This window comes from Carassius gibelio, chromosome B13, assembly GCF_023724105.1.
Source record: "Carassius gibelio isolate Cgi1373 ecotype wild population from Czech Republic chromosome B13, carGib1.2-hapl.c, whole genome shotgun sequence".
Lineage (NCBI taxonomy): Eukaryota > Metazoa > Chordata > Actinopteri > Cypriniformes > Cyprinidae > Carassius > Carassius gibelio.
This window is the reverse complement of record NC_068408.1, coordinates 6,545,068-6,571,551: the sequence shown is the minus strand read 5'-3', so window position 1 is coordinate 6,571,551 and position 26,484 is coordinate 6,545,068. Positions and strand designations below refer to the sequence as shown.

Genomic DNA, 26,484 nt, shown 5'->3' with positions numbered 1-26,484 from the left:
AAACAATTCTTAATAAAGATAAAGTCTCAGACAATCCTATTTGCTTACATTGCATGAATCTGAAGGGACTGTAAATACATACAATGCAGGCAAAAACATTATATAAAAATGTTTTGGTCTTGGTTTCTGGTTAAAACAATGCCAACAACAACAAAATAATAGTACTAATTATTATTTGACTGATTACTTAATTATTACAATTAAAAGTATACCTACATATTTGTAAAATACAATAAATTTAATTAAGAAGCAAACTTTTGAGAAACATTTTTAGACAAATTATCAAACAAAAACCTCACTTTATTTTGTAATTACTTAAACTAAAGCAAAAAGAAAAATAAAAAGAATAAAAATAAAAGAGAATTAGTAAAATAAGCAAACAAGAAGAGATTTTCTTACACAAATGACAAATTATTTTTAAATTCAAATAATTTGTTTTTCATATACCTCCTTAACTCTTTTCCTGCAAGCATTTTTGAAAAAAGTTGCCAGCTACCTCTAGCAATTTTGATGATTTTCACTCAAAATTTATGGCCTTCAGTACATTTTGCTGTATGAATATATGAGTCTCTAGTCTTAATAAAAAAAAAAAAAAAAAAAAATTATTTTAGTTTAAATCATAAATAATTTTTTATCACTTGAATATAGGTTTCATAAAAATGTATAGGTGAGAAAATATTTTTTTTTTCAAAAACTACATCTACATAATATTCAGTACGATGATCAAAGCATAAACCCAGTGAATCGCTTCCATCAATACTTCAAAGCTTGCACAGACATATACCACTTTCTGCATCAACATTTTCCTCCGTGACATTATGCAGTTTCAGTTGATACGCTGTCTATTGCTGATGATATGATATTTTTAATATCATGCATCTGTTTAAATAAGATATCACTAATTTCTCTGTCCTGTTCACATTGCCTTTTTGTCCGGGAGGTTTTGTACTCGTTCAGAAGATGTGTAATAGCGCCCCCGAGAGTATAACAGTGAAAACACGAAAAGCCGTAAAAACTCATCTTTGGCGGGGAAGCGTTGTCTTCTAAAACATGAGATAACTCTTCAATGATGGGGAAAGAGTTAATTTGGTTATATTCACTATATACAATTAAATTACATATATAAGTTATTATTATATTTAAATATATATATAATGATAATTATATTATTATTCATTTATATAATAATAACAAAAATCTAAAAGATAATTAATAGCTAAAAAAAAAAAAACAAGAAGAGATTTTGTTACACTAATGACAATCTTCATGATATATTCTCTGAAAATCCTTTAAGTTTGCATGAAACAGAAGTTAAGACCATTATTTCTTCCCTAAAAGGTGTTAGGTTGTTCCACCTTTCCACCGATAAACATGGCGTCAGAGAACAGAGGAGATATTGTTGAAAGCCATTCTTTGCTTAAAGATTACTAGGGTGCATGAAATGTAAAAAAAAAAAAAAAAAAAGATTATGTTGTGCACAGATAAATCGTTTATTATAAACACTTCAATATTCCATTCCAGAATAGTCCATTTTGATTTCATGGTGGCTTTATTATCTCATGCAATTTTGCATAAGTATATTTATCTTGATTTAAGGATGTTAAGAAAATTATTCTTATTCTTTTCTTATTTTATAAGAAAATACTGATTAAGAAAATGTAGCACTTCTGTGTGGCTCTAATGATCTCATTACAGTGACGCATGCTGGTTTGTTGCCAATCGGGACAGAGTTTCTTTATATATATATATATATATATATATATATATATATATATATATATATATATATATATATATATATATATATTAGAGATGTTCCGATACCCTTTTTCTCTTCCCGATACCGATTCCGATACCTGGGCTCAGGGTATCGGCCGATACCGAGTACTGATCCGATACCTGGGTGTATATCTGTATATACAGCTGTATATACTACTAGCCCTGTGTAAATTGCTAGAATTTTTTTATGGTGTGCTTCAGACAGATCCCTCAATAAAACATGAACAAATACATGGTGAACTACTGTATTTATTACAGTATTTTTATTATCTAACATGAATTTGACAGTATTATTTATTTTCTTATGCAAAAAAGAACTTCAAATGCAGCCAAAAATCTAACACCGCAAACTAAAAAAGGTATTTAAGTTTTACAATATAACTGTATAAAAAAACTGCAACAAAAAAGATCTATTAATCAGATAATCTCTTTACAACAAAACAAGTAAAAAACAAGCAACCATCTAGGCATAATTATTATTATTATAGAGACGTATTATTATTACTGTAGGCTACAACAGTAGCTTTATATATTGTCAATTTACTCATGTAAACCAAACATTTATTTTAATGGGCTGCCATGAAGATCTTTGAGTGTCTGTGTTTATGATATGACAGTATTCTCAAATGAAACGGTAAATTCTCATGAAGTGACGGTTTATGCGTTCGTGTCCTCATGACACACAGCAGAGACTACAAAACAGCGAGCTCTCGCGCATCTGTGCCAGTCACCCACAGAGATGTAGATTTTGCGGGAGTAATATTTAAATAGTATTTTGCAGTTTAATATTCACAGACACTAGTATATATTCGGCTACTGTCTGGAGCCCTGCGCTTTGACTTACACGGAAGCGACTGAACGCAGCTGCCGGTACTGAATATACTCGAGAGTCTGTAACTACCGGTACTACAGAGACATACTGCTAACCACTGATCTATAATATAGTAGCGGCTTCACTGTGTTTTGGCAGTTTAGAATGTGATGAGTGATCCAGTCATATATAGATAAGGGCTGCTAACGCGTTTTCATTTCTTCTTCGCTGCTCTAAACAGGGGTTGCTTGTGGCAACACAGCACAACTTCCTGTGTTTTCAATGCATTTTGAGCAGCGAAGAAGAACCGTGCAGCGGTTAGGCAAAGCTTGCGGTCATAACTAGGTCTTTTTTAAGAAAATGGTATCGGATCGGTATATGGGTTCATGTACTCGCCGATGCCGATGCCAGAATTTGTTGTGGTATCGGAGATATTTCCGATACTAGTATCGGAATCGGAACAACTCTAATATATATATGAGTGTTTGTCGACTCACGTCTCGGTCCAGCACTCGTCCGGTGCTGTTGAGATACAGTCTCTGCAGCGCAGGGTCAAGTATAACCCAGTTATCGTAGTTGTCCAGCAGCGTCAACGATATGGTTCTATCTGGATCCTGAGCTCGACCGTTGATCTGCATGTTTTCCACAAGAACGGTACCTGAAAGAAAGAGATTGGCAAGAAAAGCTTAGAATTCAAGGTGCACGATAGGAGATTGACAAACCCATGCAAAATAAAAAATATATAAGTAATAAATAGGCTATGCATAACAATAATGATGACTTCCCCATGAATAAATAATAGTTGTAAATCCTCATTCTGTACCGATTCATTAAGCGTCCCCTCTTGGCTCATGTGTATGAGAAGATGATTATGTAAGAATGTGAAGGTCATAATTTCAGCATGTGTTAATGTATGGTTGGCTGAGTTCTCGCCTCTCCTCCAAGATAATTACACTTCATTTTATGCTTCAATGTGTTAGAAATTATTTAAACTCCTTTTGAATCCCTGCAGAAAAACACAAAATAATAAGTCCTCACAGAGCACGAACCCCCATCCAAGCGCTATTCAATTAACGTTCCATGAGGTCCAGGCTCTGCATTTCCCCCCCAACAAAGGTCCGGACAATCATAATAACCATGTTTTTAAATAAAATGAATATTTCTCAAATATGCATTTTCACTGGAATGGATAACATTATTTAAGAGCCATTATTTGCAGAGGTGTCAAGTAACGAAGTACAAATACTTCGTTACTGTACTTAAGTAGAAATTTGGGGTATCTATACTTTACTTGAGTAATTATTTTTCAGCCGACTTTTTACTTCTACTCCTTACATTTTCACGCAAGTATCTGTACTTTCTACTCCTTACATTTAAAAAAATTGCTTCGTTACTGCTATTTCATACCGGATTGTTATCGTTCAGAGAGAGAGAAAGAAAAAAACCCTATCCAGATAAATCGCGCCATCAGGATGGAGTGAATTTGATTGTGGTTGGATGAGAAGTATACACATATACCATTCCGACACCCTATTGGTCCATACGCGATCCATCACACCTGTACATGACACAAGTCACATCACACTACATAGACAGTTTTGGGTTCGTTTATCAAAAAATATATTTCTTAAAAGTAGGTTGGAACCAGTAGTATCCGATCGCCTCAGAGTCAGTCCGCTTAAATTTCAAATGAAACCGGCGTCAGTCCGGTCTCCTCCCGTCTTTCAGCGCGCTCTTCAATCCGCCGACCACGGTGGAGCAGCGCGAGCTCAAACAGAGACAGAGGACACAAGGTGTGTGTTTACCGATAGATTGTTAGAATATCTGTATCTGTGAAGTTCTTTGTCATAAATACAGTTTACAAAAGGTCACGATCAGTCGGTTTCTCATCTAGTGTAAAGTTTTCGCTTGTCACCGCTAATCATGAAACAGCTGTTTCCTTACACTTATTTAAATATACTTCATTTAATCATACGTACATACACTGCTGTGCAAAAGTCTTAGGCAGTATTTTCACTTAAAAGAATGGTGTTCGGCCAGTTATTTATATATTTTGCTGTAGAGTGTCACTGTCAGTATAAAATATCAGTTTACAATTCCAAACATTCATTTTGCCATCGTCAAACTGCTTGTGCATTCAAAATCGCACTAGATTATTATTACAATTAATGGCAAACTACTGTCCTACTGACACATTGCAGCAAAAGATATAAATAACTGGCTTAAAACCCTTTTTTGGGGTGAAAACACTATTCTTTCTTTTCCATAAGACTTTTGCACAGTACTGTATTTTAAAAACGAGATTGTTGCTACTTTATAAAGAATGAGCATACAGTCATTCACAGAACTGATTTAAGACAGTGACAGACAGCACTCATCTTAACTAAATATCAGAGTGAGTGACAGAGATACAGTAGAAACATTATGTGTACTTTTGTATTAAATAATGACCCAGATTGTGAAATACATTTATTAGCCTTAGATTAAGGGAAGCACAACTTGGGAAATGAGAGCATCCAAGGTGAAAGCTATGGATTTATTTTAAATATTTGTAATGTTCTTTAATGTTATCCATAGTTTTTTTTGTAGTTCTTTTTTTTTTTTTTTAAGTATCAGTTCTGGCACGTTGAGGCGCCAGTACCATTTTAAAAGTATCGAAAAGGCACTGGACCCTACTTAAAAGTTATTATTTATTTCTCACTACTGGCTCATTTGCCAAATGGGTGCTTTCTCTTCGTCCTCCACAAATTAAGCTACTGTAGGTAGTTGGGTAGTGAGACGTTTTAATAAATTATCGTTTGCGATTAATGACGCAAATGACAATGTTGTGATATCTAGGCTATAGAGCATCACAGTCCCACCCACAGCTGGTGCCGGAACTAAAAATTCAATGCAATTTCTGCATTGACATTTGGGGTATAAGCCATTAAAACGTAACCATACATGGTAGACTTAAAACCAGCTACGGCTGTACTAAGCAACAGTATATGCTCATATAAACGTAAAAAGATCATGGGGGCACTAACCTTGTTTTGATCTAAATGCCTTTTATTCGCTATGTCTTGGCTAAGTACTTCATTACCCACAATCCTGAACAATCCCACAATCCCACAGTGATGCATCTGATTGGTGGAGCTCGTATAACCGTCTGGTTAAACCCCTTGAAGGTCCGTGAAGACTGAAGATCATTAATAAAAAAATAAAATAAAATAAAAACCTGTATTGCGTTTTTGCACGGTAGACTTATCAGTGCAATCATGATCTCCTTGGCTGCCATTGAGAGTTTTGCAGGGAGGTTGGTAACTTTAGTTAGCATTATCGTCCACTTTAGCTAGGCTACTGTAGCCTCCATATGAAATGAGTCATATCAAGCATTTTATAATGCCACTGTCAAAACAATATTTAGCCTAGACATACCTTTTTGTGCATTTACTGAACATTTGTGTAATGGCAACGACATGTGTTGACAACTGAGCAGTGATTGCAGTCAGATACAAAGCACTGCACCATTGCTGACGTTATCGTTAACCACTTTCACACACGCACACAATATAAAATACACGATGATAAAATAAAAATCAATACACAATACATATATAAAACACTATTTATTTACACGATTAATACTGAAAGAACTGGTATTACTGCACATTCACTATATAAAATAAAATTCACTGGAGGAAAAAGTTCGCGCGAGCGGCCGTCATCAGATTTGGATGTCGCTCAAAAGGCTCGTTGCCTCGTTCGCAGTTGTGGCTTCAGTCGAATTCAATGGGGCGCGGTGGTTTATGGGATGAGTAGTTCCTGCGCTCGAAATGAAAATATGTACACAGTCTTGTACCTTTGACTTTTTTTGGATTTTGTCTTAATTTTTTCACTTGAAATGATATGTTATATGCTTATGAGTTCAGCCGTAGCTGGTTATCCTCACACATGCTCTAAAACTCTTTAGATACGGATTTTTCCGAAAGTGAATGGGAGAAATAAATGGGAAATTTACTTCCGGCACCAGAGCTCTCTCGGGCTGTGGGTGGGACTGTGAAGCTCTATATCAACTTTGTAACTCGTTACCCTCCGAACACTGGACATAGCAGACGTATGTACCGAATACAAGAAGCTATCAATCAAGAAGGTATCAGGATTATGAGTTATTTTTCATTTTTAGTTTTTGAATAATCACTTAGATTAATCATTCATTTTGACAGCACTATAATGTTTATTGTAAATAGTCAACCACACAAGAGTAATTGTTACTAAGCCTGCACCAATGTTCTTGTCCATTGCCCTCACAGAGTCCTGCAGCTAAGCTTGGATGTACATTTACATTCCATTCAAGGTTATTGATGACATGCCTCTGAAGTTTGACTTTTTGCTCCATAACAATACTTATTGGCAACTAGTCATCATATCTCTAGCTCTTTAATGTATTTGCATTGTACTAAAATGAGTTCATTTTCAATGGGCATATATGTGGCTGAAACAGGTAGCCTAGTGCCTCCCAAATTTTTCAACATGAACATTTTAATATAACATTATAGTCATTATGGCCTTTAGAAAAAAATTTTTTTGAGGAGGTGGGGTAGTGCACAATAGGCCCTTGTGGCACGGCCCAAGCTTTTGTTCTTAATGGCATTTTTTTTCCTTACATTACTTTTACTTTTATACTTTAAGTAGTTTTTTAAACCAGTACTTTTACACTTTTACTTGAGTAAAAAGCTTGAGTTGATACTTCAACTTCTACAAAAGTCTTTTTAAACCCTAGTATCTATACTTCTACTTGAGTAATGAATGCCAATACTTTTGACACCACTGATTATTTGAGAAAACATTCACCTGAGAGCCAGATTAACCTAAGATTTCTAAGGGGACTAATAGGAAAGACTGGAGCTTAAGCACCCTTAAATAAAGCCTGAAATTGCCTGTGATACATTATAAATGTTCAGGCTTGCAGCTGCATGACCTTGCAAAATGAAAGAAATAAGAAATCCTGAAAGTAATCAAACTAGTCTCTCCAAGTATTTAACCTGTAGCATAAAAATACGAACTGTGCTCTTCTTTAAAACAAATGCTACATTTCATTAGAAAAATGCAAATTAAATGCTGAATCAAATGTGAAATTTTGCCATCATCATGCCAGTCAGTACTGCTGCTATTAATTTTGTAAATGCACTAAAATAGCAAGTATATAAAAAAAATTCCATGCGAGGGCTTCCATGATCTTCCATGACAGTTTATGCAAACAGTTTTTGATTCACTGAAATTGACTGTCTCAAATTGTTTCTGATACATTTTAATTAAAAATCGAATGCATTATTGTATTTTATTACAATATACATCTTAAACACACATTAAAGGGATAGTCCACCCAAAAATGAAATTTCTGTCATCATTTGCTCATCCTCAATGAGCAAAGTATGCATTTAGGGAAGTCGTGGCCTAGTGGTTAGAGAGTTTGACTCCTAACCCTAGGGTTGTGGCTTCGAATCTCAGGCTGGTAATACCATGACTTAGATGCCCTTGAGCAATGCATCGAACCCCAAAAACCCCAATGCATCGGCACCGCAGCATAATTGGCTGCCCACTGCTCCGGGTGTGTGTTCATTGCTGTGTGTGTGCACTTTGGATGGGTTAAATGCAGAGCACGAATTCTGAGTATGGGTCACCATACTTGGCTGAATGTCACGACACTCAAGTTGTTCCAAACATGTTCTGTTGAGTCAAAAAGAAGATATTTTGGACAATGTTGGTAACCAAACACTTGATGGTAGCCATTGCCTTTCATAGTATGGGAAAAAATACTATACAGTTCAATGGCTACTGGCAACTATTTGGTTACCAACACTCTTCAAATATCTTCTTTTGTGTTTAATAGAGGAAATAAACTTGTATATGTTTGTAACAACTTGAGGGTGAGTAAACGATGACAGAAAATTCATTTTGGGGTGAACTATTTCAAATCACAAGACATTAATACACCATAAACATCAATACACTGCCCCGTACTTCAGTACTCTTCTGAAATCACAGTATGAAGTGCAACCAAAACATTGTTTGGCAGGTTCAAATGGTTTTAAAAAAAGAATTTCCATCAAAATAATATTTGTCCTTGTGACCTCTCGTGCTGGCAAAGAAAACTTCTTCTTAGAACCACAAAATCTCACATTCATGAGGGGGCTCGAGTCCCCTTAAGACTGAGATCCAAGAATTGCCCCTGGCACAAACAACTGTATTCATCCAGAACTAGAGTTCAGAAAGCTGGTCAGATTCTTTTCACCGAGCTCCTCTGTGCATTCACAACAACATCCAATGAAACTCTTGAGGTTCTTGTTCCTCATCTACATCTTGGATGGCTTAACAGTGAGTACAATTTGAGCCAATTTTAATTTTTGGGTAAACTACTCCTTTAAGCAACTCTAACTTAAAACTCATTTTTAAAAATGATTGATTTACATTAATCAAACTGTCACCGATCATCATTAACCTGCCCATATTTTACAACATTTTAGCAGTCAATCCCAATAGCAGTGACTTTTCCTTTTGATAACCAATCTTTTTTTTTGCAATTGCATTTAGTGATGTTAGTGGCGCAGAAATTGTACACTTCAGCTTTAAGTGAGTTAGCTTACAGCCCAGATCCCTGAGAAACTCATCCCTAACAGACATCCGACGCCGTCAGACATAGACAGACTCAGAGGCCCTGATGTTTACCTCCAATATTACCTGAAAGGAAATCCATGACCTGAGCCAAAGCACCCCCTTAGCATGTGAGCCGAGCAAAAACACATGAGCTGTGAGTGAGGACAGATGCAAGAATCTCTGAGCAAACAGCATTTTCGAATGAGGGGTCACAACACGCGTGCTGTCCATCAAGGCAACAGGAAACCCATGCCGCACCAGCTTATATCAGCTATTAGAGTGGTTAAGAACATAGAACAGCGTTAATATATGGCTCCTGTTGGATTATTTTTAATACCGTTGGATTTGTCATGGAGAAAAACACACGGATGAAACTGTACGGAAATTGGGTGGAAAATAGCTTCTTTGATTCATGTCTGCACACTGGAGAAAATCAAATGCTATTAAGAAGGATCTCACACCAGGCACGGTGGAGACTCAAGGGAATGGCGTACACACACACATATACCACACACACCAAATCCAAGGCAGCTTCTCAGAAACCTTTTCACACCCACAAACAGGTGTGAGCTTGTGCTCCGTCGCACACGTGCAGATTTTTGGCATCTATTCCAGAACAATCTGGCGAATGGCATCATTAGTGGAGTTTGCTGAGGCAAAATTACTAATATTCAAACTTAAGCGCATAACCATTTATGCTACAGACATCTATGATACCTCGAATCCTGTGGCCTGCTGAGAGAGGTGTGCTATTACCTTTGTAAGTGATTGGACTTGATTGGACCTGAAAGCCCATTTACTTACACTGTACAGTAAATTGAAAGAAAGACTCAGGAGATCAGAATTTCAAAGAGATTTCAAACTGATGTTTAGATGGTTAGCAACCTGGTCTCCCGGCCTGACCAGTTCTACCAAAAATCTATGTGATCAGTCATGTGATTGATTGATTGATTTAAAAATGTATAAATATATTTGAAAATAATTATAAGATGATAATATAATAAGAAATATGTTTTGTTCTTAATAAATGAATAATATTAATAATAATAACGCTTTTTAATTGTTATATAAAATATTTGTATAACTAATATTTACAGCTTGCCCAAGGTGGATGTTCTAATGTTCTCTTTTGTTGACCACAGTCAGTTTATCAACGCTTCTCATCACAAGTAGTTTTTGTGGCAAAAATATCTGTGATTGCGACTTAAAATTTTTGTGATTAATCATGTTATTTTTTTTTTTTTAAATGTGTGATTAAATATCAATATAATAATAAAATAAGATTGTTTTTCCACTGTAGAATAAAAAAATAGAATTTAATAATCATCATCATCATCATCATCCTCATCATTTAAAATATTTTACATAGCTAATAATTACAGCTGACCTAAGTTGAATATTCTAGGTTCTCTTTTGTTTACAGCAGTCAGTTTATATATGTACGCTTCTCATTCCAAGTATAGGAAAATGGTTAGCATATGTTACATTCCCAAACCCATATTACAACCAACCCAAACTCCAGAGCAGATGCACAGATGAGTTCGTGTAGAGCAGCATTTCCGTCAAACCAAGCTGCTCTATGACAGTCAAAACACAAGCTGTTAATGTGTAAAAGAGCAAACCCAGTGCTGCGCTTCACTGTGAAACACACAACGCTTATACTTTTTTAACTAAATCAAAGCTTTTGAGATTTAATAATTCATACTATTTATATTGTGACTTTGTCTTTATTTCGATTAAATGTGCAACACTGCGCGATAACACTCATAACTAGTTTAAGCTGGTTTAAGTATGACTGAGACCTCAGCAAATAGTTTGTAGGGACAACAACCACTCACACTTTTTTTCAGAAATGATTATTCTCTGCCAACTCATTTGATGTTCCTTCTGCCAGCCGAAGAAGTTTGTGCCAATCAGTTTTAAAATGGAAAACACGAGACACAGTTGTTGTTTGACAGGAAAAGCAGGTCCAATTTAAACTGAAGGAAGTGGATGCTTATTTGAATGCAGAAATGAGCTGTCATCCTCCTGGTGTGTGTGTGTGTGTGTGTGTGATTGTATTGTGTTCAGACGCCTCATGAGGCAAAGCTCTATTAAAGGAGACCCGAAGGCCGTGTGTGTGAACTGCAGAAAGGATATGAAATCCAGCAGAATCGATTGGAAGAGAAATCGAATCTGATGTGAAAATCCTAGAACATCACGTTACCCCATTGATGAAAATCTTTGTTCATCATCTACCTCAGCAGAAGAGTCCTACTGTCACAAAATCATTACAGCACGGGGTTGTGTAACTGGCTTTAGCTTTCAATCATTTAGGACAACTGCAAGCAATCAGATACCTCTCCATCGTAAAGCACACCAATGCGATTATATTCAAGCAACACTGTAAGACTCCCCAAAGAAGAGAAAAAGATCAAGTAGTTATCTTGTTCTCTAGACAGCAATGAGATTAAATGGACACCTCAAAGAGACTTTCGCTTAAGGGAACAGTTCCTCACCCTCAAACTGCGTCCTGATTTATTCACCTTCCTGTCATTACAAACCTAAATCACTTTCATTTTTTTTTCTGTCAAACAAAAAAATCGGACAAAATTCAAATAATTAGACAGCAATTTAAAGAGTTAAGCGGCGGCAACAAAAGTATCACAGCTCAGATTTGTCAGATCTCAAAATTAATATTTATATTTGATACTTCAATAAAACATAACTGAGGCCATTATTAGGACTCTATTATTAGAACTACAAAAGAGCAACCACTGAGCAATAAACAATAAATAAAATCAAGGAAGTAGAAATGTGACAGCATTTATGATATTAAAGCACTTTTATGTGATAAAAATTCTAAATAAATAAAAAACTTTACATGTATAAACTCACACACAGTCGTAAGTTTAGCGGTAGGCAGTCTAACCTCTAACCTGTAAATCCATCTTCCATAAGACCTCTGAGATTTTCTGCAAGTCATTACATGGCTGCAGACTTTGGGTTTTAAGACTTATTCTCCTCTTTTACACACACAGTGATGTGTGACATTCCCAGAGTTAAATACATCAGGAGAAGGTAATCTTATTTTGAAGTGTAAAGCTCTTTTGGGAGTTGTGTGGTGGCATCTCTTCAGACCCCTAGAGAACCTCAGCTCATTCAAGAGTGATGGTCCCTTACCGCCTGTGTGCAGGAGACTAGAGAAAGAGTAAAATCATCACTGAAGTTCTGTACCACAGATTCAACATTTCTGCCAACACATAAAACAAATAAACTTGCTTCCAAAATAAAAGTTTATATATATATATATATATATATATATATATATATATATATATATATATATATATATATATATAGTTTACAATTTTATAAATATTATAAAATATTTTTTTGAAATAACACGAGAATTAACCTCGAGAAATAATGCAAATAAATAAATAAATAATAAAAAGGTAATTATGTATAGTGTAAATCATACTAATAATAGTAGTAGTAAATAAAAGGTAATTTAGTAATGCATAATGGTGATGATTATGTATATAATTATCATGGAAATAAACGAAAACGTCAATCCAAATAGCTTAATTTGTTTTCTTTGTGAAAAACAAGATTTCTCATTTTATTTCTTTTGATTTGGGGTAGACTATAACCTCACGTTTTCATGCCTTATTCAATTAGTATTCAACCTTTATTAAGATGGATGAAACCTATTTTGTAATGAAATTAGTCACCCTTTTTTGTGGAAGGTCTTGGTTGCTTTGTTGTGTATCCTCTGTCATGTGACATTAGAAAACCTGACCGCCGCTGTCACGCTCACCTATTAATAAGTGAGACTGATTACTGTCATTACCATAACATGGTATGCTTATGAATAATCAGACCGAGGGAACAGACTTTTCCCTTAAAGCTCCTGGAAGAGTTTTCTCCTCAGAACTACAAGCATCAACATCTTGAACTCAACATGATGAGAATTCACCTTCGGAATTACACAAAAGAGCCATTTGTGGATAAGATGTTAATGGCTGTTTTCATGAGTGTAAAATGCTGCCAAGCTGCCGTGAACAGCTGTGTGGACTCATGTGCCAGCCTCCATGCGGCTTTCACATCATGATTTGGTTAAAGTCATCCTGCTTCCAATAATCAGCTAAATGTCAGAGTCACACCATCCATCCACAGAGAAAATGACAAAATCAAGAAAGCAGAACAGACTAGGTGTGATGGATATAGGTGAGCATCTGTAAGGAAAGCCACGGTCAACAAGTGGAGAAAAGCACTGAACCATGAAGCCCAGATAGATTGATGTACTTTAATTTGCCTAGGAATATTAAATCAACAATGGCTCTGTTTCAAAACCTAGTGAGCTGCCTTGCTGCCAAATGCCTATATGGGCAGCTAACTATGAAGTTACCGATTTGGGAAAGTTAATTAGCAGTAAATTATTTCAACAGATTATAAAATTACAGATCAAACAGTCATATTGTGACATTATTACAATTTAAAACATGTTTTATATATATATATTAGGGCCGGGACTCGATAAAAAAAAAATAATCTAATTAATTAGAGGCTTTGTACTTAATTAATCGAAATTAATCGCATTTTAATCGCATATAAATATTTGACCTGAGAACAGTGAAAAGTAATTTTTTACCATTGAATAATGACTGAATACATAAGCTTAAGCAACAAAATATTGTTTCTTTTTTTTCAACCAAGTCTAGCAGACCAGTGCAATTTTTGCCATGAAGTGTAGCAATAGCATATTTAGAAACAATTTAGAAATAGTACATTTCAGAAATTCAGGAAGCTTATAGGTGCTGGAACCTTCTGTAAAGTGTTTTTTAAGTAAAACACAATACTGTCAATTACATTCAGAACATTGGAAACACTGACTATTAGAAAACATCTCTCTGTTGCTTCAGAGGCCATAACATACTAAGTCCAACTCTCAATAACCTTGGCCAAAACAATAAAGAGTTCAACATAAACTGTTGCACCAACAAAATAATACATATTTCAACATTAAGTGTAAAGTCCACGCTAGCTGCTATATGTTTTGCGTTGAAGTGATACTTGAGGCTCGATGTGCTGCTGCGGTGATATGCGAACGCTAGTTGGTGCTTCAGTATAATCGGTCCGCCAAAACTCATCCAGTGAGAAACGTTCCGCGGTGCAAAAATAAGTTATTAAAAATGCGGGAATTTTTTTCTGTAATTAATTAATCTTAGTTAACGCGTTATTCTTTTGTGTCATTAATTAATCTCAATTAACGCGTTAAAGTCCCGGCCCTAATATATATATATTATATATATATATATATAATGTATTCCTGTTGAATTATTACTCTAGTCTTCAGTGTCACATTATTTTTAATCATTCTACAATGCTAATTTGGTTCTAAAAAAACAACAACTAAAGACATTGTTATCAATGTTGAAAAATGCAGCTTAATATTTTTGTGATAACCATTATACGCTACCATTCAAAAATTTGGTTTAATAAAAGGAAAATAAATTAAAACTTGGATTCATTTAAATTTCAGTAAAATCATTTACAATGTTAAAAACTGAATAAATGCTGTTCTTTTAAATTTTCTATTTCTATTAATCATTTTATATTGAAAAAATGGTTTACACTAAAATATTAAGCTGCAAAAATGTTTTCAATATTAATAGTAACGAGAACCATTATAAATAATTTAGCATCAATAATGATTGATAATAACTGAGCAACAAATCAGTATATTAGATTGATTTCTAAAGGATCATGTGACACTGAAGACATGATGCTGACGATTCAGAATCCTTTGGATCACAGGAATAAATTACATTTTAAAATATAATATATATATAATAATAATAATAATATGCATGTAGTGTAAATAAAAGTATTATAAAAATAATGCATATTTAATTAATCATATTAAAAAAAAAAATAATGCTATATGGGATATCCTTTTCAATGATGGACACATGTAATGCCTTTTTAGAGTATCCTAGAAATCATCAAAAGTATGTTGTCTACATTCAAGAACAGCACTGGTGTTGAGGAAGCCATGATGCCTACATAGGCAGCTCACTAGATTCTGGAACGCAGCCATAAACATGAATGATTTTTACAAGCCCAATAAGTAGCTACTCAATCAGTAGATGGATGGAGTTATCTCAGTGTGATTGAGTGGAGCTTGTTTTTCATTTGTTTTCGGGAGACGTTTTTAATTTTGGGAGGTTGTGCAGGTCTAATAAGAGGATGATTAGAGAGGACGGGACGAATCAGTCAGACCCGAGGCACTTTAATGAAAGTAAAGATCTACAGCACAAGCCAATATCTACCCCTCGCTGAGGAGGAGACCCGGGAAAAACAATTGCTATCTTCAACAACAAGCAATGCATTGTGTATCAGTGACTAAATTGTTATCGGCCAGTATTATAATACAGAATTACTTGTATTATCATTAGTGTGTAAGGCCCATATTTCATTCAAATAATATCATAAATCACATTAAGGCTTTTTATGGGGCTAAATGGAATACTTTGCAATCATTTTTTTTTTTACAAATTAAATTATAAAAAGTTATCTTCGATTTTATGTTATATCAATATTCAACTTTAGATTGTATTATACTGTTTCAGTCTATGGTTTTATTAGGGCTCAAGCCCAAAGGGCGAGAGGCCTATTGTTTTCCTTAGGATTATTTTTTATTATTATTATTATTATTATTATTATTATTAGGGCTCAAGCCTGGAGGGCGAGAGCCCTATTGTTTTCCTTAGGATTATTTGTTATTATTAGGGCTCAAGCCCAAAGGGCGAGAGGCCTATTGTTTTCCTTAGGATTATTTTTTATTATTATTATTATTATTATTATTATTATTATTTTTTTCCAACGTCTCGGGGGCTTTTGGGGCCCTTAACGTGCTTAAAAAGTCTTGAAAATTGGCACACAGATTGGAACCTGCGGCCATTAGGGCCGGGCAGAGACTGATACACGGGCGTGGCACAGGGGCTCTACAGCGCCCCCTGGAATATGGAGGGCCATATATCATACATTCTTGCTCGTAGACGTATGAAACTCGGTACACATATAAATCTCATCAATCCAAACAACTTTTGTATTGCATATCATAGGCTCCGCCCAACAGGAAGTTGGCTATTTAGGGTTTAGTATTCAAATTTTTCGTCAAAGTTGTGGGGGCTTTTGGGGTCCTTAACATACTCAAAAACTCTTGAAAATTTGCGCACACTTTGGAATCTGTGGCCTTTAGGAGCCTGCAGAGGCTGGGACCCGGGCGTGGCACAGGGGCTCTACGGCGCCCCCTGGAACACAGTCAGAAATGTTGATGTATAGCTCACACATACTTGCACATATTCATATGAAACTCAGTACACATATAGATCTCATCGTGCCGAACAACTTTCGTATTGCATGTCATAGGCTCCGCCCATCAGGAAGTCAGCTATTTAGAGTTATGTAAAAAGCGCATGCTCTGGAATTTGAAATACTTGTCATAGGTTTTTTTCTCGATTGCCGCCAAACTCGGTCAACGTGATCTCAAGACACTGGGGATGAAAAATTGCCAGGGGATTTTTGATATCTCGAACGGTTTGCTCGTGGCGAGGCATTGAAATTATGGCGAGAAATGAGAAACAGGAAGTGTCTAATACCGTCCACATACATTTCCTGATTTTAATCAAACTTCATCAGATTATTCGTTGTATGATGTCGATCGCATATATGTGACTATTAGGAGTCAAAGTTATAGCGCCACCAACTGGCAGAAGGAAGTGTGTCATTTTCAAAATGATTTGAATTCAGCATCTTATTATTACTCGATTTGCTTCAAACTTCATCAGAATAATGTTAAAACACAGCCGATATAAATCTGCAAGGGGGATATTGATATCTAAAAAATTGTTGGCGTGGCAACATGTCAAACTGGAATACTTCTCAGGTGATTTTGAGGCAAATAACATACTTATAATTTCACAAAACTCTGAACACACATCAGTATTTCTGATAGGAACTTAAATTGTGAATGGATTTTGGATAGCTTGAATGGTTTTGCCGTGGTGATTTTTTTAAATGACCTTACAAAGGGAATCATTATTGTATTTTTAAATTGCAGCTTCCAAACACGTCAAAGAATTTTTTCATACAGATGAAAAAGTCATTCTGAGGAAATATGCATAGTTTCACGACTTTACAACACTGTATGGATAACAGAAAATTAAAAAAACTGTCAGACATCTCATCTCACTCTGTCCCTCTGTTTGAGTATATGTGCTTCAGACTTCCATTGTCTGAGAGAAATTGCGCCCCTACAGGTTCAATTCCCGGACTTTTACTTTCACTTTTAAATCGGTTAAAAATACAAACAAATACTTAGATTTAATTCACACTGACAAGCTAAACCAACATATCTGATTATTACCGGTTCAGGGCTCATGGATAAATTATTTCTGGCCAGAGATACTTGAGAAATAGGAGAGATGAATCACCGCTGTGATCACGAGCGTCTGGAGTAAAGAGCTCAGAGAAAACGAATTTATTCCTGTTTTAAAGCTTTTAAAAATAAATTATTACAGCGATATCACACAATCAACCAATTAGAACATACCAAGAGCTAAATTAAGATGTTTTTGAACTGTTTGTGTGAAAATGAAATATTTGCAGCTGCCTATCTGAAATCACCGCCTCCGATCAGCGCGTACAGTGTCCAGCTCAAAACAAACGAATTTATTCTTGTTTAAGAGCTTTTTTAAATAAAATATTACCACAAATGCACACAATAAACCCATTGTAACACAACAAGAGCTAAATGCAGGTGTTTGTGACCTGTTTAAGTGTGCAAGACTATTTGAAAGCGCGACTGGCAGAATAACATATCTCTCGAGCTGCAGGATTCTGGCTTTCGTCGTACGAACGAACACATAACGGACAAGATTATTTCAAAATACATAATAGCTTGGCGACTATAAACGAAAACAGCCACGTGAACATAAACTGGATCTACTGGATTTGAATATTAAAGTGACCACATTTACCACTTGCTTCTGTCTTCAATTTTAATCTATATAAAAAAGGAAACTCATTCGACTTGGCTGCTTTTTTAATGTGTGCGTATTTATTTATTTATCTTTTTATACATTTCGTATAATTTCATAGTTTGTGTATTACAATTATAAAAACAAAAATAAAATTAGCCACTCACATAGAAATAGCTTAGGCCTTAACCTTTTTCTGACAGTTTTAGGGATTTTTAAAAATCCTAAAAAAACCTTATTTGTGCTGCAAATAATAATTTCAAACTCATTTGATACTGACCTATGACATCCTGTGACATTATATTTATTTTAATTTACATAATCTCATGGATGTAACAGTAAATCTGTTCAGCTCACAGATCAATACTAAGCTGTAATACAAGCAGAACTTTCACAAATGCTTATGAGTCATTTAAGGATTTGATAACACTGTAAAATAATGTCTAATTTGTTAACATTAGCAAATTCATTGATAACACTTTATAATAACTGCACTCATTATTAAATAGTCAGTTCATGCTTTATAAAGCCTTGTCCCAATATTAATAGTCAGTAGTAAGCAGTTTATAAATACAGCTATAAATAGCTTGTCCTTGGTTTATAAGCACATTTATTAAAAATGAGAGTAAGTTATCTTCCTATGAAAAATAAAAGATAAAAATAAACAAACAACAACACAGATTGATACAGAACTCAGAAATTTTATTGTGGATTTATGATAAAGCCTGCAAATGAATTCATACTCCTACTCATACTACTCCATACTCCTTTTTCAACATGATGCCAATATACTGAGATGTTAAATTGTGAATGGGTTTAGGATAGCTTAAATGGTGTTGCCATAGAGATTTATTAAAGTAACATAAAAAAATACAATAGTTATTTTACTATATCTTTACAATTTTTCATTCTAAATCTTCATAATTTTTTATATAAGTAGAAGTCCTCATTTGAAGGAAGCACAGTAAGTTTCATAGCTTTATCACTTTCAAGAGCCAGCATAAAATTTAAACTATCATAACTTATAAATCAAGCTTGCAATTCTTAGTACCTATAATGGCCACCAGAGGGAGCTATAGGATTACTTTTAAATAATTATTGTAGAAACGAGTATGATTTAAATCATTTATAGAAATCTTTCAAAAAAAATGAATTGTATATATTTTACTGATAAAATGACCCTCACTTAATTAGAATAACAAGCTGAAGTATTTTGAACTGTATATTAAGAATAATTCTTTATAAGCTTTATGGACAGATACGTTTTGAGTGACTCTTGAAGGATCAGCACCACATCCTCTTTTACCACTGTTTAAAGAATTAATCTTACAGAATAGGTGTGAATGAATTTTGGATAGCTTGAATGGTTTTGCCGTGATGTTTTTTGAAATAATAGTAAAAAAGGAACCAGTAAATGTCTTTTTATTTTTTTAAAGTGCAGCTTCTAAACACTTTTTAAAAAAAAATGTACACATAGAAGACCAGTCATTCTGAGGCATATTTCCTCAGAATGACTGGTCTCATGACCATAGTTTCATGACTATACAACACTATATGGATGATAGAAAATTAAAAAAAAACTATCATACATCTGATGTCACTCAGTCCCACTGTCACTGTGGGTAATGTGTGTGTGTGTGTGTGTGTGTTAAGTGAATTAGGTGTGAAACTATCAGGGTGCATTTAGTCTCCAGCGCCAACATTTTACAGAACTGCCACTTTCCTGGAGTCTCCAGAATTACTCGGTGTCGGACTCTGAGAGACTTAAGATTCCAAAAAATGATTTAATTAGAATACCATGAAGTATTGTGAAATACTATATATTAAGTCTTTATATATAGGCTTTATGCACAGATTAGAGTGACTCGTGAAGGACCAGCACCACCTCCTCTTGTTCGATGGTTTGAGGAATATATCTTCCAGAATCCAGGATTAAGATTTAGGAGCTCATTTTTATTCCACCTCCTTTCCTGAAAAGTCTGTCTTGCAGAATTGACTAAAAATTAATCTTCACATTAATTACTAATTATTTTGCAATTCTTTTTGTCAGTTCTTCTTGACCTGCTTTTTTCTTCTTCCTTTCTGACCTCATGACCCAGTCAGTATTTTTTGTACAATGGTCAAGTCTTAACTTATCCATTTCTGTATTGCATTTGTGTTTGATATTTCTCATGGGTATTTCATAATTTTCGACCTTACAGTTTGAGTTAAAAGTCTATTTTAGCGCATTTCATCTGTAAAAGAAAACATGCCTAATAATTCTGCACACATGAATATAAGGAGTTTTTCTCTTCCAGCTTTCCTGGACTATTGTATAGCACTCATAAATGATTAAATAAAAAATAATGGTAGTTATTAAGATTTATATGGTTTGGAATTGGTAAAATGTACTTGGAAAAAAATCACAATAAAACAATGTTTTCATGTTTAAGTTTGGAATATTAACTGACATGAATGAATGCTATATAAATATTGTTCATGTTAACATAATGTTTATAAATGAAATCTTATTGTACAGTGTTACTAATATATATATTGTTCTGTGAATGTGATTTTAAAGTCTAGATGATTCGGATTAACCCTTTAACTGCCGTATCCTTTAAAACCTCACTGCCAGAGGGATATTGTGAATGCATGTGCCCGCTGGGCACAGTTTACCTGATGCCACCGGGGTGGCGATGGCATTGGTGGCTTGAGCCCGCCATCGCTGCTTGCAGCTATATTTATTATTATTTTTCTTCAAGGTTTCGGGGGCTTTTGGGGCCCTTAACATGCTTAAAAAGTCTTGAAAATTGGCACACACATTGGAACCTGCGGCCATTAGGGCTGGGCAGAGACTGATACACGGGCGTGGCACAGGGGCTCTACAGCGCCCCCTGGAATACTGAGGGCCATATATCATACATACTTGCACGTAGACACACGAAACTCGGTACACATGTAGATCTCATCAAACCAAACAACTTTTGTACTGCATGTCATAGGCTCCGCCCAACAGGAAGTTGGATATTTAGGGTTTAGTATTCATATTTTTCGTCAAAGTTGTGGGGGCTTTTGGGGTCCTTAACATACTCAAAAACTCTTGAAAATTTGCGCCCACTTTGGAATCTGTGGCCTTTAGGAGCCTGCAGAAGCTGGGACCTGGGCGTGGCACAGGGGCTCTACAGCGCCCCCTGGATCACAGTCAGAAATGTTGATGTATAGCTCATACATACTTGCACATATTCATATGAAACTCAGTACACATATAGATCTCATCGTGCCGAACAACTTTCATATTGCATGTCATAGGCTCCGCCCATCAGGAAGTCAGCTATTTAGAGTTATGTAAAAAGCGCATGCTCTGGAATTTGAAATACTTGTCATAGGTTTTTTTCTCGATTGCCGCCAAACTCGGTCAACATGATCTCAAGACACTGGAGATGAAAAATTGCCAGGGGATTTTTGATATCTCGAACGGTTTGCTCGTGGTGAGGTGTTGAAATTATGGCGAGAAATGAGAAACAGGAAGTGTCTAATACCATCCACATACATTTCCTGATTTTAATCAAACTTCATCAGATTATTCGTTGTATGATGTCGATCGCATATATGTGACTATTAGGAGTCAAAGTTATAGCGCCACCAACTGGCAGCAGGAAGTGTGTCATTTTCAAAATGCTTTGAATTCAGCATCTTATTTTTACTCGATTTGCTTCAAACTTCATCAGAATAATGTTAAAACACAGCCGATATAAATCTGCTGGGGGGATATTGATATCTAAAAATATTGTTGCCGTGGCAACATGTCAAACTGCAATACTTCTCAGGTGATTTTGAGGCTTATAACATGCTTAGAATTTCATCAAACTCAGAACACATATCAGTATTTATGATAACTAGACACTGGCAAAAGTTCATAAGAGGGCGTGGAAGAGGCACTCTATAGCGCCACCTTTTGTCAAAAGTGGGGGGGTTAGTTTTAGCTACAGACACCAAACTCGGTACAAAAATTGTTCTCATCAAGACGGACAACTTTCTAATTCACAGTCATTAGCTACGATCAACAGGAAGTCAGCTATTTTGATTTGAATGTGGATTTTTTTTTACATTTAACTGTGAATTAATGCATACTGCTCAGAGGAGAGTAACACTATACACACCAAACTTTGTCTACATGATGCCAAAACATTTTAAACAACTTAAATTGCCAATGGATTTTGGATAGCTTGAACGGTTTTGTAGTGGTGATTTTTTTAAATGACAGTAAAAATGGAATTATTAATTTTCCTGCATTTTTAAATTCCAAACACTTCAAAACCTTTTTTCTTACAGAAAAAAAGTCATTCTGAGTAAATATGGATAGTTTCACGACTTTACAACACTGTATGGATAACAGAAAATTAAAAAACTGTCAGACATCTCATCTCACTCTGTCCCTCTGTTTGAGTATGTGTGCTTAGACTTCCATTGTCTGAGAGAAATTGCGCCCCTACAGGTGCAATTACCGGAGTTTTAGTTTCTCTTTTAAATCGGTTAAAATACAAATAAATACTTGGATTTAATTCACAATGACAAGCTAAACCAACATATATGATTATTATCAGGTCAGGGCTCATTAATAATTGATGTGTGGTCAGTGATACGTGAGAAACACGAGAGATGAATCACCGCCCTGAGCAGGAGCGTGTGGAATGACGAGCTCAGAAAAAAACAAGTTTATTCTTGTTTTATAGCTATTAAAAATAAAGCATTGCAGCGATATCACACAATTCAGCAATTAGAACACACCAAGAGCTAAATTAAGATGTTTTTGAACTGTTTGTTTTAAAATGAAATATTTGCGGCTGCCTATCTGAAATCACTGCCTCCGATCAGCGCGTACAGTGTCACAAGTTCAAAACTAACGAATTTATTCTTGTTTAAGAGCTTTTTAAAATAAAATATTGCCATAAATGAACCCAATACACCCATTATAACAATACAAGAACTAAATGCAGGTGTTTGTGACCCGTTTAAGTGTGCAAGACTGAAAGCGCGACTGGCAGAATAACATATATCTCTTGAGCTGCAGGATTCTGCCTTTCGTCGTAAGAACGAACACATCATGGACAAGATTATTTCAAAATACATAATAGCTTGGCTAATATTAACGAAAACAGCAACATGAACATAAACTGTTGAGAAATAAATCTGAAGTGGATCTACTGGATTTTAATATTAAGTGACCGCATATACCAGCTGCTTCTGTCTTCAATTTTAATCTATATAAAAAAGGAAACTCATTCATCTATTATTAAATATTAACAGGTTTTATTCAAGCTGTTTAGAATGATTGCAGTAAGCTAATTTTTTTAAATGTAAATCCCCCCCAAAAATATAATAAATAAAAAACATTGGAAAACAATAAATGTTGTACTTTTTTATACATTTTGTATAATTTCATAGTTTATGCATTATAGTTATAAAAACAAATACATTTTGCCAAATACATAGTAATTTTAGGCCTTATCCTTTTCTGACAGTTTTAGGGATTTTTAAAAATCCTAAAAAACCTTATTTGTGCTGCAAATAATAATTTAAAACTCAAAAAGTAAATAGTCAGTTCATGCTTTAAAGTCTTGTCCCAATATTAATAGTCAGTAGTAAGCAGTTTATAAATACAGCTATAAAAAGCTTGTTCTTGGTTTATAAGCACATTTATTAAAAATGAGAGTAAAGGGTCAGTTATCTTCCTATGAAAAATAAAAAAATAAAAATAAACAAACAACAACACAGATTGATACAGAACTCAGAAATTTTATTGTGGATATATGATAAAATCAGCCTGTAAATTAATTCATACTCCTCCAAGAAGACACAAGAAGTTCACACCAAACTTTTTTAACATGAAGCCAATATACTGAAGATGTTAAATTGCGAATGGGTTTAGGATACCTTAAATGGTGTGGCCATAGCGAATTATTAAAGTAACAAAAAAAAAAAAGTACAACAGTTATTTTACTATATCTTTAAAATTTTTCATTCCAACTCTTCATAATTTTTTATATACGTAGAAGTCATCATTTGAAGGAAGCACAGTAAGTTTCATAGCTTTATTATTTTCAAGAGCCAGCATAAAATTTAAACTATCATAATTTATAAATCAAGCTTGCAATTCTTAGTACCAATAATGGCCACCAGATGGAGCTATAGGATTACTTTTAAATAATTATTGTAGAAACAAGTATGATTTAAATCATTTATAGAAATCTTTCAAAGAAAAATAATATGAATTTTATGTATTTTACTGATAAAATTACCCTCACTTAATTAGAATAACAAGCTGAAGTATTGTGAACTGTATATTAAGAATTATTCTTTATAGGCTTTATGGACAGATACGTTTTGAGTGACTCTGGAAGGTTCAGCATCACATCCTCTTTTACCACTGTTTAAAGAATTAATCTTACAGAACAGATGCGAATGAATTTTGGATAGCTTGAATGGTTTTGTCGTGGTGATTTTTTGAAATAGCAGTGAAAAAGTAACCAGTTAATGTCTTTTATTTTTTTAAAGTGCAGCTTCTAAACACTTCAAAAAAATGTACACATAGAAGACAAGTCATTCTGAGGAAATATGCATAGTTTCATGACTATACAACGCTATATGGATGATAGAAAATTAAAAAACTATCATACATCTGATGTCACTCTGTCCCTCTGTCACTGTGGGTAATGTGTGTGTGTGTGTTAAGTGAATTAGGTGTGAAACTATCAGGGAGCATTTAGTCTCCAGCGCCAACATTTTACAGAACTGCCACTTTTCTGGAGTCTCAGAATTACAATGTGCCAGGTTCTGAGAGATCTAAGATTCCAAAAAATTATTTAATTAGAATACCATGAAGTATTGTGAAATACTATATATTAAGACTTTATATATAGGCTTTATGAACAGATTAGAGTGACTCGTGAAGGACCAGCACCACCTCCTCTTGTCCGATGGTTTGAGGAATATATCTTCCAGAATCCGGGATTGAGATTTAGGAGCTCATTTTTATTCCACCTCCTTTCCTGAAAGTCTGCCTTGCAGAATTGACAAAAAATTAATCTTCACATTAATTCCTAATTATCTTTGCAATTCTTTTTGTCAGTTCTTCTTGACCTGTTTTTTTCTTCTTCTTTTCTGACCTCATGACCCAGTCAGCATTTTTTGTACAATTGTCAAGTCTTAACTTATCCATTTCTGTATTGCATTTGTGTTTGATATTTATCATGGGTATTTCATAATTTTCGACTTTACAGTTTGAGTTAAAACTCTATTTTAGCGCATTTCATCTGTAAAAGAAAACATGCCTAACAATTCTACACACATGAATATAAGGAGCTTTTCTCTTCTAGCTGTCCTGGACTATTGTATAGCACTCATAAATGATTAAATAAAAAATAATGGTAGTTATTAAGATTGATATGGTTTGGAATTGTTAAAATGTGCTTGGAAAAAAATCACAATAAAACAATGTTTTAATGTTTAAGTTTGGAATATTAACTGACATGAATGAATGCTATATAAATATTGTTCATGTTAACATAATGTTTATAAATGAAATCTTATTGTAAAGTGCTACTAAAGTTATATATATTGTTCTGTGAATGTGATTCTAAAGTCTAGATGATTCGGATTAACCCTTTAACTGCCGTATCCTGTAAAACCTCACTGCCAGAGGGATATTGTGAATGCATGTGCCCGCTGGGCACAGTTTACCTGATGCCACCGGGGTGGCGATGGCATTGGTGGCTTGAGCCCGCCATCGCTGCTTGCAGCTATATTTATTATTATTATTATTTTTTTCCAACGTCTCGGGGGCTTTTGGGGCCCTTAACATGCTTAAAAAGTCTTGAAAATTGGCACACAGATTGGAACCTGCGGCCATTAGGGCCGGGCAGAGACTGATACATGGGCGTGGCACAGGGGCTCTACAGCGCCCCCTGGAATATGGAGGGCCATATATCATACATTCTTGCTCGTAGACGTATGAAACTCGGTACACATATAAATCTCATCAATCCAAACAACTTTTGTATTGCATATCATAGGCTCCGCCCAACAGGAAGTTGGCTATTTAGGGTTTAGTATTCAAATTTTTCGTCAAAGTTGTGGGGGCTTTTGGGGTCCTTAACATACTCAAAAACTCTTGAAAATTTGCGCACACTTTGGAATCTGTGGCCTTTAGGAGCCTGCAGAGGCTGGGACCCGGGCGTGGCACAGGGG

General features: G+C 34.8%; 1 protein-coding gene across 1 annotated transcript in view; it reads right to left on the bottom strand.

The window, feature by feature from the left end:
* The window catches only part of pcdh15a (protocadherin-related 15a), a 168,874-nt gene that overhangs the window by 86,612 nt on the left and 55,778 nt on the right, over positions 1-26,484 (bottom strand). The window contains exon 5 of the mRNA XM_052572828.1: positions 3,088-3,248. Within this exon, the coding sequence (XP_052428788.1) occupies positions 3,088-3,248 (161 nt within the window). The remainder of the gene's footprint in view (positions 1-3,087; positions 3,249-26,484) is intronic.